The following is a 17,588-nucleotide window of genomic DNA, read 5'->3' as shown; positions in this document are numbered from 1 at the left end:
TCTTTTCAAATACATCAAGAAACACTCTCAATAACAGTTTGACCTATTCCCCGTGTGAATTCATCAAGCGTTGTCGTCGTTATATAATGGCAATCAGAGAGTGGACCCAATGCCACATAGCAAAGGGCTGAATTGGGCCCGTAAGAAGACACACAATAGATGGCCGTCAGTGACGTATGACTATAGAAATATCCCCAAAAACTCAGACGAATTCGTATTGGAGCACAGCCTCTGCCGTCATCGACATGCGACGGTAACCGCGTCTTATTTCATTTGAGCCATGACTTAGAGGGCTAGAATTTGTATTTTGTCTATTGACCGCGTTGCCCATCCTAATTAAAAGACGAACGACAGACGAGTGGTACGTACTGAGCTATTTTGACATGAAATCTTATTGATTACATTTTGAAACGCCGATTTAAACAGCAGATGAATTTCTCAAAGTGTAATTGCGGTCCATGAGAACCTTACTTGAAAGCCTGATGAAATGAGACCAACTTTGATTGTTCATTCATTCTCTGAACCGCTTTGTGTCCACAAGGGTCGCGGAGGGTGCCTGAGCCTATCCCAACTAACTTCGGGACACCCTGGAGCGGTGGCAGAGGAGACGGACAACCATTCACGCTCACATCTAGTGTGCAACCAGCCTGCAGCCTTTGAAATGTGGGAGGAAACTGGTGTTCTTGGAGAAAACCCATGCAGGCCTGGGAAGAACCCCACACAGGTGGGCTGATCCACCAAACCCTCCATGTATAATAAGGCTAAAAAAAAAATACGACCATGTATAGTAAGACTTTTTTAACGACATAGTATAGTAAGGCTTCTTTTTTTAAACGCCCATGTATAATGAGGCTCCCCCCCCCCCCTTTAAAACATGACCATGTATAGCACACGTGTCAAAGTGGTGGCCCGGGGGCCAAATCTGGCCTGCCGTATCATTTTGTGTGGCCCGGGAAAGTAAATAATGAGTGCCGACTTTCTGTTTTAGGATCAAACTAAAACAAAGAGTATAGATGCGTATTAAATAATCCTGATTTTCTCCCTTTTAAATCAATAATTGTAAATTTGTAATCATTTTTTTCTGTGTTTTTAGGTCAAAAACAATTTTGTAAAGTCTAAAAATATATTTAAAAAGCTCAAATAAACATCGTTGTAACAGACAAAACAATAAATACTATACATAGTAAATAAAAACTACTGCTTACTTTTGGGAGCCTGTGGCCTAGTAAATACGCCATTGGCTTCCCACTTCTGTGGACCTGGGTTCAAATCCTGGTTTGCTTTGCTTCTTAGTAAGCTTACCAAACTGTCTCCACTTGAAGGTACAATAAAGTACTAAGTATGATCTGGGAGTGAAAATAGACTAAACAACAAATTCTACTGCCTATGTCTTGAAGAGCGGTGGCCAAGTGGCTAAGTCATCAGTATCTCACTTCTTTGGTCTTGGGTTCAAATCCAAGTGCTTGCAAATATTTTCCCAATGTTGTTCAGGCAAATGAATGAGGTAAAAGTACAAGTACTCATTCTTACACTCGCAGGGTGGTGGCCCAGTGGTTAAGTCATCAGCCTCCCACCTCTGTTGTCCTGGGTTCAAATCCCAGTGCATGCAAAGATTTTCCCAATATTATTCAGGTAAATGAATGAGATACAAGTACAAGTACTACTTCTTACACTCGCAGGGTGGTGGCCCAGTGGTTAAGTCATCAGCCTCCCACCTCTGTGGTCCTGGGTTCAACTCCCAGTGCATGCAAAGATTTTCCCAATATTATTCAGGTAAATGAATGCAATACAAGTACAAGTACTACTGCTTACTCCCACAGGGTGATGGCCCAGTGGTTAAGTCATCAGCTTTCCACCTCTGTGGTCCTGGGTTCAAATCCCAGTGCAAGTAAAGATTTTCCCAATATTATTCAGTTAAAAGAATAAGTTAAAATGCCTATGTGTTTAACTTAATAAGTCTTCAATGGTGGATGAAGCATTTTGTCCAAAAAATGACTAAGTGTTTCACCCCATTTCCTTGGATAAAACGTTTCAACACCTATGTATAAGTGGGGCACGAGTTGGTGTAGTGGGTTGCACACTCGCCTTTGCACGGAGAGAACGTGAGTTCGCTTCCCGGTGTCGGCGGTTCACTGACCAAGCAAGCGGTCGAGGGTCGGCCGAAGGCCGACCCGAGAACGCCTTTCGCACAGACAGGTCCCTTCAACATTCTTCCGAACTGCCGAAGGCAGTTCGGAATATTACCTTTTGCTGAAAAGTATGACTAAGTGTTTAATATAAATTAAAAAGTTTTTCTTTTTTTTTCTCTTCGCATTTCATTTACTGAACTACACAGTGTAGTGATCAGCCAAAGGTCGACAGCGGGAAGCGAACCCAGGTCTCCCCGACCGGAGTCCAGTGCACTAACCTCTGCGCCACCAAGTGGATACACTTTCCTAAGTAATCATCTGAGTCTCTTGACAAGATGTGCACAGAAACAACTAAGGGAAAATGTGTGGATTTGAACCCAGGCCACCCAGGCAAATGAAGACTGACTCTTAGCGCACACAGTGAGTATGCGCCTGCCACCCAAGTGGACGCTGGTTCGCATCCCACTGGCGACATAAGAAAAAATACCTTTTATTAAAGAACACTTTACCAATTATATTTTACATTTTAATATATTAACATTTTACATAAAATGTCTTAAAATAATTGGCCTGCATAATCAAAAGACACTGGCTATTTGCTGGTATTAAAAGCAAGCGGTCGGTCGGCTGCACCCCGTTCTTCTCCTCCTGCTCCTCTTCCAAGTTGTCCAATATATCTTTCGTGACACAAAGACAATTATTTATCAACACTGCTCAAGATGACAGCATTATTTTTTTTCAGTGGCGACACGGTTTTCAACCTGGCATGACGAAGGCGGTGTCGATGTGCATCTGTCCCAACTGCTCCTGCGGCCAGTCAGCGAGCTCTTCCCGACTGGACGCTGTGAATGACATAAAGGTCACGTGAAGCAGAGTGATAATGTCGACGACAATCGGACTTACAGATCAGTGAGGATTTGCCATCCGGCAAAGTCGACCGCCTGCTCCTGCGGGAGCCGTCCAAAAGCATGACCGTCAAAAAAGCATTCTTAAAAAGATGACTGGGGCATCGAAATCCCCAAAAGACAACTTACCGATGGCGCTGCATTGTCCTGGGAGAGCTTTATCGGGTCTTTCTTCGGTAAATCGCCACTTCTGAGCTGCTCGGCAATCCACTCCTTACTTTCTCTTGGCTCATCAGTCATTTTGAAGGCGTGTCTATTTTTTGTGTGCATTTCATTCTGCTTGTGAAGGGCTCCAGGTAGATATCTTACCCTGGCAACAATGAATGGCTAAAATGTGATTGGTTAAATGCTTAAATATGAAAACACACACATAAACACACAGAAGCAGCGCAACAAGGGGAAAAACAATTAAACAAAGCTGACAGACTATTGAAATTTAATAATTATTCACGGACAAAATATAATTAACATCACTCTGTGAATCAGGTATTTTTTTTAAGCCACCACTAAAAAAATCCACTTGCAATTAGATTTTAACAATAAAAATCCAAGACATTAATTGTTCAGGTGAAATTAAAGTCTTATCAGTCAACTAAATGAAAATGCTTGTCTTCATCAGACTTCACATATTTGTCCGCAGCTGGTAATCTGAAAACCAAAAATAAAGAAAAACATGTTAACTATATCTATTGGATCAGCTTAATATTTTACATAGAGCATTACATTTTCGGAATATTTTTCAAATACTAAATATACTGTGAAAATGCCAATAAAATGAATGAAATGATCAATTACCTCCACTTTGAGTAATATAGCGCACCCATGGCAATGCCTGGTATCCACTTTTTTCTATAATCTTCATATATCGCACCTGTTAAAAACATGTTTAGACATCTGTAACAGGAGCAACATTTTCAAACTATTTCATTTTAACATCACATGAACATCCATCCATGATAGATCCTCAAATTAACAAGGCATCAAGGTAGTTCAAGACATTTAAAAAAAAGCACAGCAATAGAAAAGTATTCCTACCTGTATTCCAGAGACTGTGAAATAAGGTATTTCAAATTTGACAGTAATAGGAGGTTTTCCCTCGAGCTCATTGTTCTCCACACTTGGCAGACCAAAGTGAGCCCTCATTAGAAACTCCTTTCCTCCCTACACGGTTAAAAATAGAGTAAATAGATTTTATTGCAGCCAAATAAAATTATCAAGTAGATTGAAACCTTTAATATTTGGCAAAATCCTCTTGCTTCAAAATGTTTCTATAAAAATCATACTTCAACCTTATGTGGTGATGTTTTTTTTCCAAGTTATAAAAGTATCAAAATCAGTCTATAGATTTGAAAATGGCTCGCTGTTTTTGACAATTTAGTTTAATGGTAAATCAGAAAGTTTTCATGAAAAAAAATCATGACATGTGCCTCACGTATATTAAAAAAAACATACTATAAATTTGAAAGGCAGACAGAATGTTTCTTACTGGAAAAGATCTGATAGTCCACACCACCATGTCCTTCTCCGGTACATATTTGGCATTACCCGTACTGGTTTTGAACTTTGGCGAATCGGCGTCACTGGGTACAGGAATCCTCACCTCCACGTTATTGGCCACCGATTGTTTTTTGAACTGCCCCTTTGCCTAAATAATTACAAAATAATATAGCCATTGAACATGAAAAAAAACAGTTTTTTTTAATGTAAGATTAGCTAATATGTTTGTTTGCTATGTATACCTTAACCATAATTTCCACTCTGCTGTGAGAGAACTTCTCTATTATTGATTCAATCCATATCAGCGGCTTTACCTGCAACAAAAAACATGTACGATTGAACCAATATGGTGGTCATTCATACCGTAGAGAGAAGACCTAAGTTTGCGACTAACATGGGTATTTATGCGGTATGACATCAGCTCCGACTCCCCGTCTGGAGGAATAAAAGAAATGGTGCGGTCATTCTCAAAGCGTGACAGACGCACACACTGGTGGAACTTGACATCTTCCATCACCACTGTCTTCCCTTTGTCACCTGAAAAGACAAGCAAACTGTCTATTAATTTGCAATGAGTAACTGACAGAAGCAGTCACGATGTACTTACGCCCGGTAAGAGCGAAGAGGACCCTATCGTTAAGGCCGAGTCGCAGTTCGGGCATCCCCGACAACATGGTCTTCAGTTTGATGCTGCCCACGATGTCGCTGCTCATCACACTGCCGTTTGCATTCACCTGATGAAGCAAATTTGGCATCTAGTGAGTAATTGCAACCTGAAATTAATCACAAAGGATTTGGTATGTTGAAATGACTTACCAAAACATTGATAGATTCAATGACATCAATAAAGACCTCATTCTTTTTGTGTTTGATGCCCTCAGACCTCCAGGAAACGGCATTGGTGACTGTGGTTGGCACTTTTGACTTTGCCACCTCAAGTTTAGCACCTTCCTGTGTAATGTATCTATATAAAAAGACACAATGAAGCCATGCACTTGTACAGTGAACACAATCTATAGACTATAGATTATTTGTGGATACTATATATATATATATGGCTTTATCCTCACTCCTGAAGGATCTTGCTGTCCGTGGTCTGAGGGAATCCAAAGTCCATCAGCTCGTCCAGCAACTCATAGACGACCACAAAGTTGTCCTGAATGCTCTCCTCCTCCAGTTCCTTGAAATACTCTGTAAATACCTACGGCACCCACACATTGGTTCGACTATACGTCATTTTATTTTGGGATAAATTTGCAATGTAAACAGATGCACAATATGAAAAAGACACATACTGACCTCAACGAGTTTGTAGAGGAACGAATATACAAGCGAGGCATTGGAGTTCTTGTTAGTGGTGGCCACCACTGCAGGAATATCAAGTTAAGTACTTTTGGAATCTACCACAATCATAGCAAAAGCATCTTTGAAAAATATATTTTTGCAAGTTTACATTTACATTTAAACTCAATTTAATACTAGAGCAAATGTCATATTTTTGTGCTCTCAGATTACCAAATGAATTCTTTAATTGGATATCACATTGAAGTTATGGGTGTACTTGGGTGTATTTTACTCATCCAAATTGAGAACTTGTGTGGTTTTGTTGGAACTAAAAGCAAGTGAAGGATACAGTAGAGGTTGCTGTGTTTGATCCACATGAAGTGAACGTTGCCATGCGACATCACGGGACACATGAGACCCTCCTCGTCATGTTGCATGAGGAGAGGCATGAAGTGGTCAATTTCCGCCATGTCCACATCGCCCTTATAATTACGACATATCAATACCTGAAAAGAAAAGATGGTTTAGTGCTACAAATATGGATAATCTACAAGATATATGGTACCTTATAGTATGTATTGTGAGCATTCATAAATCCATATGACCTACCGTATTTTCACAACTATAAGGTGCACCACATTATAAGGCGCACCCTTGATGAATGACACATTTTAATATTTTTTCCATATATAAAGCACTTTTAATGTGAATTAAAAATGCTTTGTGCAAGACCTGCACAGTGCAATCTCTACTAAATGTACTTCCCTTAAAACACATCCTTTTATTTAAGGTGCACTGACTTTAAATTTGTTAAAATCTGATAATATTTGACAACCACTTGGGTAAGAGATTTATCTACTGCAGGCATTTTCCACAGACACCTTTCCTAAACCCGGAAGTACCGATTTAACATATTAACAGACACTATATTAATTTTTAACATCACTATCAATGTTTAACAGTTAGATCGCAAATTAAAGCCAAAAACATATCATTTTGACCAGAGCTGTTTGATCATGATGGCCACTTGTGTTAAGTAACAACAACAAACGCTATCAATGAATTGATCTTACCTTCCCCTTGAGGTCCAACACAAACACTGCGGAGAGGGACATAGTTCACGCACACGCAAAAATAGTTAAGTTTCCAAACCGAGTCAACAACTCTTATAAAAATCTGTATTAAAGCTTTAAAAACATCCACTTCGAACAATTCCTCAACGCTCGTCTTGTGTTCCAGTGCAACTTCCCCAGAATGCGTCGTGATGTCGTCGTATCCAGGTGTAAAACATTAACAGCACACCTGGGCCCGGAACAATGGTGCACTTCTCAAAATGTCCACGTAGTGGCGCTACAATTATACACATAGTTGTAATGAATTGCAGCGAGTACTTTACAAACATGTAAAAGTAAAACAGACTTGGCTTATAATTTCATATCAAACAGAAGAAAAAATGATAAATGTTATTTGTTCTAGATTTAACCATAGACTGATTATAGGCCTATGGATTATATAGTGCAATTAACTCATCAATTTACAAAAAAAAAAATAGAAATGTCTTTTGACAAAGTATGTAACCAACAAAAAATGCATATTCTATTTTTGGAAATGTAATTATGATGTAATTTAACTAGGGACTGAATTTCATATTTTGTGATGAATGCCACACTAACGTCCTCTCAATTATCCCTGACCATTCATTTTCAACACTGGTTGTCCTTGTCCACTTGGCGGGGTGCTGGAGCCTATCCCAGTTTAGTAACTGCTAGACATTCACATCAACACATGTACCGAGTGGGAATTGAATCCACGCTTCCTGTACCGACTGCCAGACTAGTTAGTAAAAGCAATAGGCCCGGGGTGAGACAGCAATGTTGTTCATGAGCAAATACAATTGATGTGCAGTGTAAAATATGTAAAAGTTCAAGATGATAGTGAAAGGAGCCATTGTTGAATGGCATTTGGGTGAGACAAGGTGAGTATGGGTGATGCATCATGGTGACCTTGCCGATACTTGAGTGTACAATGCATTGCAAATAGTTCACTATATGTAAAGACAGTCATTGCAATTGAACCTTGGCATTTGGTGCCATCTTGGTGGGAAATCATGCAGCCATCACTCTTTTAATGATGTGTAGTTGGTTATGATAGAATGCAAATTTTCTCAATTGCATCTGAATTCGTTGCCAAGACGACTTTGAATATATAAGCTTTTTAAACGGGCTTGGGCACTTCATTTGGCCAATCCAGGCTGCGATGATTCAATGGCGTGAGATGAAACCCCACCCTTTTGTGCCAGGAGCCAGCCAATGGGAAGGTGCGAATGGCATGAGGTGAGTTGTAGGCGGGCAGAGCAGGTGAAGTCTCAGGTGAATCTTCCCATTCACAATATCAACAAGGCAATTTGCGTTCTCATTAAATAATATTCAAATACAACCCATGATGCAACATGCAAATGCTTTCAAATTATTCACAATACTATCCATGGTTAACTTTCAAATAAAGCACATTTGTAGAAAATAAGAATATCTGTCGATCGAATTGTGAGTAAAAATTGGTTGTGGAATGTGGATGCCAAAACTGGACAGACTACATTGCTCACATGCATGGTGCATTCATAGTAGTGAAACAATTACCTTTACCTTACATAGCCTAACTGTATTATTAAAAAAACCAAAATGAAGGAATAAGTGGTGACTTAACATGATTTTTTTTTAAATTACACAAAAGACTCGAAAAGAACTTGTGAATGCTTTAAATTAACAGCTGCACAATGTGACTATACAACAACAAGATATATAAGGTAAGCCAAAGGTATTCATTTTGGACACATTTCAATTTAATTTACACTTTTGAACCCATAACACAAATTATATGGTGTATTTTATCAAATATTTTTAGGACTTTGACAACATTGCTTGTCCAAAACAACAGGCATGACAATATTTAGCTTATGACTTAAATGCCTTATATTTTCGACAGCTTTGTTCCCTTTACTAAAAAAAGCAAATAAAAAAAATCAACTCTTAAATCCAAATGTGTCCAGTTATGCATCAATTTTGCCTTGACAGCAACACCACACCAATCAAAAACTTCAGTTTCCAACCCATTATTATATATATCTTTAGTATTCAACCTAAAATAAATAAATGTTGGAATCTACAATTTTCCCCGATTCAGTGCACACAGAAAAGGCAGCAGACAGTATCATACAAAATATATCACATCATTTAAAACACCTTCATTTTTGGTTGACAGGAATTTTAACAGCATTAGCATTTGGTGTGTGTCATATAACTGCTCCTGTGTCTTCATTAAAAGAAACTATATCCAAAGTAACGATGCCAAAATATTGACCCGGGATACAATATTAATGGCAAACGTATCGATATTAGCAGACAACATTAAAATAACATTAACTCTTCCATTTACTTTGATACACTACACTTTTTATCAAAGGTACCGAATTAAAATTGCACATCTTTTCTAACGTTTGGGGGAAAAAAATCTCCCAGTTGCCATCAGCAAGTAAGTTAATGAGCATTAACGACAGAAAAGTGTTTGAAAAAGGCACAGTTGTTTCAGAAAGACACTGATTGAAGTGGCTCTTGGATTACTCTTCATGAACCATTGATTAGCCCAATGGTTCCCTGTATAAATACAGTAGCAAAAAAGGCACCAGCCTAAAATAAATAACTTTTGAAACAGCTGCAAAAGGCTTTGGTAACATTCAGAGACACAAGAAAGTGCAAGTGTAAGAGCTTCATCCTCTGAATTATTTAACACTCTTCCCCACCCCATTCCCAACTCTCTTTGCCCACCAAAACCAGACCCAAATCTGGTTCTTCTTTGGATGATGCTTAAGTCACAAACAAGTAACAAGGCATGTCAGGAAAACAAAAATAAATAACTCATTATAAAAACAAAAATAATCTTTGGCATATTAAAGTTATGCAATGTCTTCACCATCCATATCAATCATTTGCCCCTGCAAAAAGAAAAAAAAAAACAATGACTAATTAACTAAAAAAATGCAGTCTGCATCTAAATTAAGGTCTTGGAGTACAGAGGGGGGGGGGGGGGGTCAAACGAAAGCTATTCATAATCGTGAATGTCAAACCATTTTGTAGTTTTTGTGCTGGCGTCAATTATTTCTAATGACTGATATTAAGTAAGGGTTACCTGAACATGGATGTAGCCTTCAGAATGACTGCGGATTTGCACTTGATCATCTATGGTCTTCTGATACACAGGGTTGATAAAGTGCATGGTGTTGGTGTTGTTCGATCGCCATTGCTTCCATACCAACACTGCCCCAAACACCAAAAAGGTCATAATCACTGCAGAGGAAAAGACGGCAGTGAGGTTTAAATTTGTGAAGCAGGAAAAGGCAAGTGTTCTTTTAGAATATTATATTACCCATGGGAATTGAAATGTAGAGAGCAGTCGTGTGGGATGCCTCTTGTGTGTTGTCTGAAAAAGAAGAAGTCAGATTCAAAATTTGGCCCAGAAGATCACAATAAAGTCCTTTTAGGTGTTTTCTTTTCCATGAGTTCAGCTGGGGGGACTGGTTTTGGCGTTTGTACCTAGAGATGGAGCTGGGGGCTGTAGTTTGGGGGATTGATTAAGCCCCTGAGAGAGGATGCCCGATGTCGTCTCAGTAACTTTGGACACACATTCCCTCATGTCAGGGGCCAGGTCCATGTTATCGGGGCAGGCACATGTGTATTTCGGAGAATGCTGGTTGATGATGGGAGCGGGAAGGCACAGGTACTCGCAGCCTCCGTTCAAAAGGTTCCCCTCTGTGCACCAGTTTGTACCTAGAAGCAGGAGAATAGTGTAAAAGATAGCTTTTTTTGCTTTGTCTGCTGTAAGCTGAAATTTGGTTGATTTTGATGTACCATTTGGTTGCTTGAGGATGTGATAAACCACAATATCCTCAGGATCGTTCAGGTTGTTTGCCAACTCCTTGATGTCCTCTCCCGTCCTACGGTCAGCGCTGAAAACAGCCTTTTTGTGCATATCCGTCCAAAACACTCTGTCCTGGTTAAACAACAAAAACACAGACATTTAAGAAAATTGAGAATGTATTTAACCAACCTAGAGGCTAAAATGTTGCTATTTTAGAGGTTCAATGCTCAACTAAATGACTGGAAACTTTTTTTTGTTTTGTTACCCTTTTAGTTTAGTTTCCTAAACATGAATTTAAGACCCTTTTCCCCCCTAGAAAACCCCCTTCTATTTCATACAAAGTTGAACAAAACATAAGGGGTAAACAGTATATACAATTCAAGAGTTTTTAATCTAGACTTTACTTCAAATCAATTACTCAAGAGGCGATACAATTCTGAATTTGACGCACTGGTGGGGCAAACTTCTCACAAAAATCCATTGAGATCCTTTTTTCTTTTTTTTCCCCTCTTTCTTTTTAACCAGCCAAGTATGATAACAGCCCAGGCTGTCAATTTTAATTCAACTAACTCAAAATCAACAGAAATATTTTCAAAAAGGAAGAAAGTACACTAGAGAAGGAGCTGCCTTTAGTAAACATAAAGAGACATGCCTGGCAGGCACAATGAGTAACTTCATCACTAACCTCAAACACAGCCAGAGAGAGCGGATGTCCGAGTTTTTCTTCATTGTGAATTTTGGTAGATCGAGTCTTTCCATTGATATCCACACTGGACAGCGTTTGAATCTTGGAGTCCACCCAGTAGATCCGCTGGTTGACACCATCTGCCCCAAGATCAGAAAATGTGACTCATTATTCTACTGTAGTTCTTTCCTTATCTTGTCTGTGTCCAAGTTAACATTATTTTTACTGGTCTAAAACTCTCAGTATTGTCTAAAAAAGAAAAATCAAGATTGGATCTGATATCAAAAAGTCAGTCTTACCTATTGTTATTCCAGTGGGGAATATGATGTTGTCGGTTACCAAGGCGACACGGTCAGCTCCATTCAAACCACTCCTTTCTATTTTGGCATGCATGCCACAATCCGTCCAGTACATGAAACTGACAAAATTAGGTCAGTTAGTTATTTTCCTACTACTCTTCACCCACTTCAAATGAACTAGACATATGTCCTTGTCATTGCAAGCCAATGAGTTCAGCACTTAAAAGTCCTATTTTGACTCTGGCTGCCTGGCCAAGAGTGAAATTGGACTAACACTTGTGTTTTGCAATTCTTTAGTTTGATTTTACATAGAAAAATACTGGGTTGTGGATCAGTGAAAATGTAATCTAGTGAATTCACTAAAGGACCCAATTTAAGTGATAGTTTAAACCAAACTCACTTATTCACAGGATCCACTGTTATGGCTTTTGGCTGATCAAGATTGTCTGCAATTAGTGTCTTCCTCTTTTTGCCATCCATCGTCGCCACAGAGATGGTCTTCAAAGAACTGTCCGTCAAATAGATGTTGCCATGAACCCAGTCAACAGCGAGGTCTTCCGGGTACTCAATCCCATCGCCGATTACCACAGTGTGCGCAGAGGATTGGTCAGCCTTGTCCAACTCGGAGCTATGAAGGGGAAGAGTCACAGATATATGGACTGAATTTAAGACAGTTTCATGAGACCATGTTACCAAATTATTGAATATATTGGAACATCTCATTTATGGAACATTGGCAATCTTAAAACAACACAAGTATTTGACTTGTAGCACCATCAACAGCAGCAATAGTGTTGGACCATTTGTAAACAGTTAGAATCATTATGTTTCCAACCTGTATATTGTTTTGTAGAAACGGTCCGACCAGAAGATTATCTTCTTGTGAATGTCTATGTCTAGAGCCACAGTCTCCTTTAAGTCCTCTATCACATGCACGTAGTTGCTGCGATCAACAGTCACCTTCCTCACGTTGTGTTTATTGGCAAAGTAAAGTTCTGCCGTACTGCCTGGAGGAGGTAACGGAGATCAAGTTGACAATCTGAGCTCCAGTTTGGTCATTTAAGTAAGAGGGGCACAGTGTTTGCATGTTTCAAACATTACCAATCCCAGCTTTGCACTCTCTGGTGGTCGGATCCATCACGTAACCATCTTTACAATCACAATTGTAGCTGCTGGGCTCATTGGTACAAACTTGACTGCAAATGTCTGGTTGCATACATTCGTCAATGTCTGTAGGTAGTGACCATGCCAAATGTTAATGCTTAACTCTCATTGACATTTCCAACTTTACTCCCACATTTCCTACCACTCACCTTCACAGTGTTCGTCTTCAATCAATTTGTATCCAGCAGGGCAGGAGCATGAGAAGCCAATCTTGAGATCAACACAAATATGGGAGCACCCACCATTCCCAACGATACACTCATTGACATCTGTGGAGACGCACACAAGCACAGGACTCTGTCAATTTCACATTTTCCAGTGTACGAGCAATAATGTGTGGAAAAAAAGCCAAGACCTACCGCACAATGCGACCGGTTCATCTGAATGGTCTCGACAGTCTTGCTGCTTGTCGCAGACCTTGCTGATGCTGATGCACTCCCCACTACTACACTTGAACATAGTGGGACCATTGCATGTATTTCCTAGTGAGAACAGGAAAAGTATAAAAGCAGAAGTAATTAAAAATTAAAAAAATATGAATGTTGTAGTACATTTTCACATTTAGGTCAAAGTAAATTAAACCTAGTAAAAAAGTTCTTTAGAAATATAGTTTCAAAATATTTCTATATTATGGAAACATTCATTTATTATTGAAATATATAATTTTGATTGATTACTCCTGCCAACTACATTTGATAAAAGCCCCAAATTTAAGAATTTGTTTTTCTTACATTTAAAACTAAGATTAGCCTTTTGACAAAAATTCCCCACATTTAAAAAAAAAATCTGTTTAATTTGTGTAATTCATTGTATACGTGTGTCCGCTATCTGTCTATATAATAAGTTAACGTGTATTTATTGAAATGCAGCCAAAAATGGAAATTCATCAACTGAAAATGTTATAATACATTTAGCAGCTTTACCTATCATTTATACTTTACCAAAACAAAACAATCAACTGCAATTAAATTCAATTGCGTCAAAATCCATAAGTCAATGCAAACGGCCTATGAATTGCTGGTAAATGGTGGAAAATGCAATTTCATGAAAATTTAGTTGCTGCTTCCAAAATGTTTGTCAACAATGAGAAACAAAATCAATAAAATAATCACTTGTTTCACAGTCGATCTCATCTCTGCCGTCGGGGCAGTCGTGCACTTGGTTGCACTGAAGGCTGCCGTGGATACAACTGTTATTAGCGCACTGGAACTCATCCGGGCGACAGGGAGCGTGAGCTGGGTTAGCCGAAACTCTCCCCAAAACACTCGATTTACTGCAGTTTTCCTCGTCCGAGTTATCGTAGCAGTCAAAGCCACCATCGCAGCGCCATCGCAAGTAAATGCATTGGCCATTGGCGCACTGGAACTTATTTTCTGGACAATGCTGCTCTACCTTGATGCCACAATCGTGCTCATCACTGCCGTCTAGGCAGTCCTTCGCACCGTCGCAGTACCAGTAAAGAGGCACGCACGACGAGTCCCTACATTGGAATTGTCCAGGGTTGCAGGTCGGGCTCGTACAGTTGGCCTCGTCAGAGCCGTCTGGGCAGTCTTCTTCGAAGTCACACGTCCACGATATGGAAATGCACTCACCACCCGTTGCACATCGAAACTGGTTAAATTTGCACTCCTTTGAACCTGTATTTGAGTGAAATGACTCAATATCTGGCCTCTGCTACATGTTTACCATCTAGAGAATGATATTCAGTTATTTGCTATGACAATTTTACAAAAGATGATGTGTATATGATAAGGTTGTATGTGTTCAATATCTGCAATGTAGGACAAGGTACCACAGTTTCTTTCATCAGCGCCATTTCGACAGTCCTCTGTGCCGTCGCAGTGCAGCGTTAGTGGCACGCAAACATTGTGGGGAGGACCGCAGTCAAACTCTTCCTCATAACAGCTTCTGAACTCTAAGGATGCAGACAGCAAGTATGAATAGACTCAGTAAAGAGCATTTCAATTTACCAAATATACATAAATAAATGAAGGCAGTAAATTACACTGATGGACATTTTTTAAAAATACAGAATTTTTCCCAAAAATGTATTTTATTTTGTAAAATGTTAAATATAATTTTACTATAGGTTTTTTTGTTGCATTTTTCATAGTATTTAAAAAAAAAGGATTATTAACTCATATTCCCCCAATGATTTCTGATGTAAATTTGATAACTCATTAGCTGGAATTGACGGCAATAGACTACCAATACAATTTGATTGGTTTCGATTAATAATATCTGTTTCTTACCTCAAAAATAAAAATAAACATCATGCTTCTCACTTAATTTTATCCTCCTAAGACTTCCATTGTTTAGTTACATCAATCTTGCAACAAAATAATATTTCACTCCCAAAATCCCTGAATATGGAATGTCTTAAAAGTAATTGTATTTAACATAATAAATAGTATTCGTTAATTGTTTTAAAAAAAAGATGTTTATCGAATGTTTACCCCAGGTATCCACAATCATAAATTTGGATTTAAACCGTTTATATTGGTAATTAAACTTTTTTTTTCAAAAATAACTCATGTAATTCCTTTTCAAAACACTGCAAAAAGTTGTACACAAATGAAAATAAAAACTTACTGCAGTTTTCTGGCAGTTCATCAGTTCCATCGCCGCAGTCATCACGGCCGTCGCACACCCACTTGATCGTGACGCAGCGGCCATTGGCACAAGTCAGACGATTGTCGCTACATTCGTATGCTGCACAGGTGAATGACAAAACGGTTAAGTTCAAGGACAGCAACATCATTATTCAAAGCATTGAGTAGTAAAGTGAGTTTGTGTCAAAAATATACCAAAAAATGGCTTGAATCCAGAACTATATTTAGACAATAGGATATTGTGAAAACAAATTTGGAAGGTTTGGCTTCCTCAAAATGAATTTGAATAAGCAATCTACCATGTTACTGCCTAGATTTTATTTAATTTCTGCAATAAAGCTGTACAAAAATGATGATTATACCCAAACTGGGAAAATTACTTTGGCATATCGAGAGGTTGGATTTTGTGCACTTGACAATTAGCCTTGCTGGTCAAAATCCTCCACACATAGCTCACATGGGCCTTCTGCTAAGATGTGTGTATGCTATTGCTTTTATAAACACTAATCATATCCTTAAAATTCAAAAATCAACAGGCCTCTTCTCTGCTTTGAACCACAAAGCACCATCTAAACAAGTGTATGACACGAAAGCCAAGCGGGAGGCATTTCAGCATTTACAGGAATAGGTTTCCAAAGTGAGTGCAGATGGTGCACCGGCAATTAGACCACAACATTTGCATTAACTCTGAAACACAACCTCTGACTTTTCTCTGAAAAGACAGGCACTACCGTCAAATACATGAAAGGGAACGAGACTGTTTCCCCATTACTAACCATCACAACCTCCTTAAACCAGGTCAAGAACCATAAAATGACGCACAATGTTTACGAAGGACCTACTTAGTTAGCCTTGTGGTCCTATGTGCATGAATAAGAAACGGACGAACATGTGACTAACTCCTTAAGATTATGTTGACAGTACAGTGTTAACAGAAGTTGCTAGGGGCAACCCAGAATCTCTTATCCAAGAACTTTATCTTGTTAGCAGAAATGGCAGTGCTTTTATCTGTGTTTTTATGTACTACATGTACAATCATAACACATATGGCCAACAAATTGTGATACAGCATCTCCAAAGTTTTGAGGATGTTTAAATGATAAGAACTTAAAAATTCCATTAGTTTATTTTTTCGTCTAAAAGATCAAACCGCTTTTTCAAAGTACAAGCATAGCAAATATAATTTTACACCATTTTTTTGTAGATTTGAACTACCTCTTCCATTATTAGTGATTTAGTGAGATTTTCCATTGTGCCATTTGACCTTTACTCATCTCTTGGATGTTCTTCCTCAACAAAACAGCATCAAAAAACAACTTTATTAAGACATCATAGGCTGTCTCTATTACAAAAGTACCCATATTATAAAACACAAACATTTCTGTGAGACATTTGGCTCGCAGACGAATGCAAATTTTAATCTCTATTAATAATAACGCAGCAGTGCCATTTATAGTTCCACTAACGGAAGCCAGGAAACGGCTGGCAATCTTTTTAGTTCTTTCAACAACTTCAAAGTGAGAGAATAGACAATAAATATAGTTGCGCTTATAAACTGTGCAGAAAAATAGCAGAAATACACATTTGAAGAATTAAAAACAATGATGACAACGTTCTCACCTGCAAAGCCGGAGTCATTGATTATCAGCATCAGCACGATGCACATGCACAATCGAAACATATCTGACACGTGCTGTAAAATTGTATTTAACGCCAAAAAGAAATATGTATCCTCTGTTAAAACGAGCTTTGGGTGAAGCCACACTGCAGCGATGCGATTAAATATGTGGACAAGACGCAAGTGGAAGTGACCAAGATGAGAAGACGCGCTTTGACGCTGTCATGTTGGCTGGTCAGGTGGGCGTGGCTACAGCAGGTGGCGTGATCTTTGAAATGGGACACTCGGTATTTCGCGTGGGGCGGTGGCATACATCGGCTTTGGCAACCGTGACGCCTATCTTTTCCCGGGTGTGCGCACTATTGTTCCAACAATCGTACGGTTAAACGGTGTGTTTAAAGCAGGTCTTCGATGGACGCATGTGGACTGATGTGATGCAATACTTTGAATCCTACATAAAGTGATGCTGGGCTTTTGATTTTAT

General features: G+C 38.9%; 3 protein-coding genes across 6 annotated transcripts in view; 1 reads left to right on the top strand and 2 right to left on the bottom strand.

The window, feature by feature from the left end:
• The window catches only part of LOC144198293 (uncharacterized), a 7,341-nt gene extending 3,010 nt beyond the window's left edge, over nucleotides 1-4,331 (top strand). Inside the window, exons 1-4 of one of the 4 annotated variants that reach the window (XR_013326686.1) lie at nucleotides 233-361; nucleotides 542-724; nucleotides 1,539-1,773; nucleotides 2,872-4,330. Coding sequence is in view for 1 of the 4 variants with exons in the window: in XM_077719219.1 (XP_077575345.1) it covers nucleotides 542-724; nucleotides 2,336-2,439; nucleotides 2,872-2,899 (315 nt within the window). In the remaining 3 variants the exon portion in view is untranslated. Of the gene's footprint in view, nucleotides 1-232; nucleotides 362-541; nucleotides 725-1,538; nucleotides 1,774-2,335; nucleotides 2,550-2,871 lie in introns of those variants that run through there. The other 3 variants (XR_013326685.1, XM_077719219.1, XR_013326684.1) reach the window with 3 other exon arrangements.
• Nucleotides 3,454-7,153, bottom strand: ap1m2 (adaptor related protein complex 1 subunit mu 2). Its single transcript, XM_077719217.1, has 12 exons — nucleotides 6,889-7,153; nucleotides 6,165-6,321; nucleotides 5,831-5,898; nucleotides 5,602-5,732; nucleotides 5,348-5,495; nucleotides 5,139-5,265; nucleotides 4,926-5,068; nucleotides 4,774-4,845; nucleotides 4,521-4,679; nucleotides 4,070-4,195; nucleotides 3,830-3,905; nucleotides 3,454-3,682 (listed from the first exon to the last, which is right to left on the bottom strand). The coding sequence occupies exons 1-12, from the start codon at nucleotides 6,928-6,930 to the stop codon at nucleotides 3,657-3,659; spliced, it is 1,275 nt and encodes a 424-aa protein (XP_077575343.1). The 5' UTR covers nucleotides 6,931-7,153; the 3' UTR covers nucleotides 3,454-3,656.
• Nucleotides 7,154-8,509: 1,356 nt separating this feature from the next.
• On the bottom strand, nucleotides 8,510-17,351 carry ldlrb (low density lipoprotein receptor b). Its single transcript, XM_077719216.1, has 16 exons — nucleotides 17,107-17,351; nucleotides 15,467-15,586; nucleotides 14,667-14,789; nucleotides 13,987-14,511; nucleotides 13,234-13,356; nucleotides 13,024-13,143; nucleotides 12,812-12,940; nucleotides 12,546-12,717; nucleotides 12,111-12,338; nucleotides 11,711-11,829; nucleotides 11,412-11,551; nucleotides 10,717-10,858; nucleotides 10,402-10,635; nucleotides 10,235-10,288; nucleotides 9,998-10,155; nucleotides 8,510-9,803 (listed from the first exon to the last, which is right to left on the bottom strand). The coding sequence occupies exons 1-16, from the start codon at nucleotides 17,165-17,167 to the stop codon at nucleotides 9,765-9,767; spliced, it is 2,487 nt and encodes an 828-aa protein (XP_077575342.1). The 5' UTR covers nucleotides 17,168-17,351; the 3' UTR covers nucleotides 8,510-9,764.
• Nucleotides 17,352-17,588: the final 237 nt, after the last annotated feature.

Source organism: Stigmatopora nigra, chromosome 6 (genome assembly GCF_051989575.1).
Source record: "Stigmatopora nigra isolate UIUO_SnigA chromosome 6, RoL_Snig_1.1, whole genome shotgun sequence".
Taxonomy (NCBI): Eukaryota; Metazoa; Chordata; class Actinopteri; order Syngnathiformes; family Syngnathidae; genus Stigmatopora; species Stigmatopora nigra.
This window is presented reverse-complemented; position numbering and strand designations above follow the sequence as displayed.

What these genes read in the sequence shown, in the direction of transcription:
- ldlrb (XM_077719216.1), bottom strand. Translation starts at nt 17,167, where the DNA reads ATGTTTCGATTGTGCATGTGCATCGTGCTGATGCTGATAATCAATGAC. An exon ending in TGAACTGCCAGAAAACTGCA is followed by an intron (nt 14,790 to 15,466) that starts GTAAGTTTTTAT and finishes CTGCATCCTTAG; the next exon opens with AGTTCAGAAGCTGTTATGAG. An exon ending in ACAGTGGATCCTGTGAATAA is followed by an intron (nt 11,830 to 12,110) that starts GTGAGTTTGGTT and finishes TAATTTTGTCAG; the next exon opens with TTTCATGTACTGGACGGATT.
- ap1m2 (XM_077719217.1), bottom strand. Translation starts at nt 6,930, where the DNA reads ATGTCCCTCTCCGCAGTGTTTGTGTTGGACCTCAAGGGGAAG. An exon ending in GAGTGGAAATTATGGTTAAG is followed by an intron (nt 4,680 to 4,773) that starts GTATACATAGCA and finishes GTAATTATTTAG; the next exon opens with GCAAAGGGGCAGTTCAAAAA. An exon ending in CTATATTACTCAAAGTGGAG is followed by an intron (nt 3,683 to 3,829) that starts GTAATTGATCAT and finishes TTTGGTTTTCAG; the next exon opens with ATTACCAGCTGCGGACAAAT.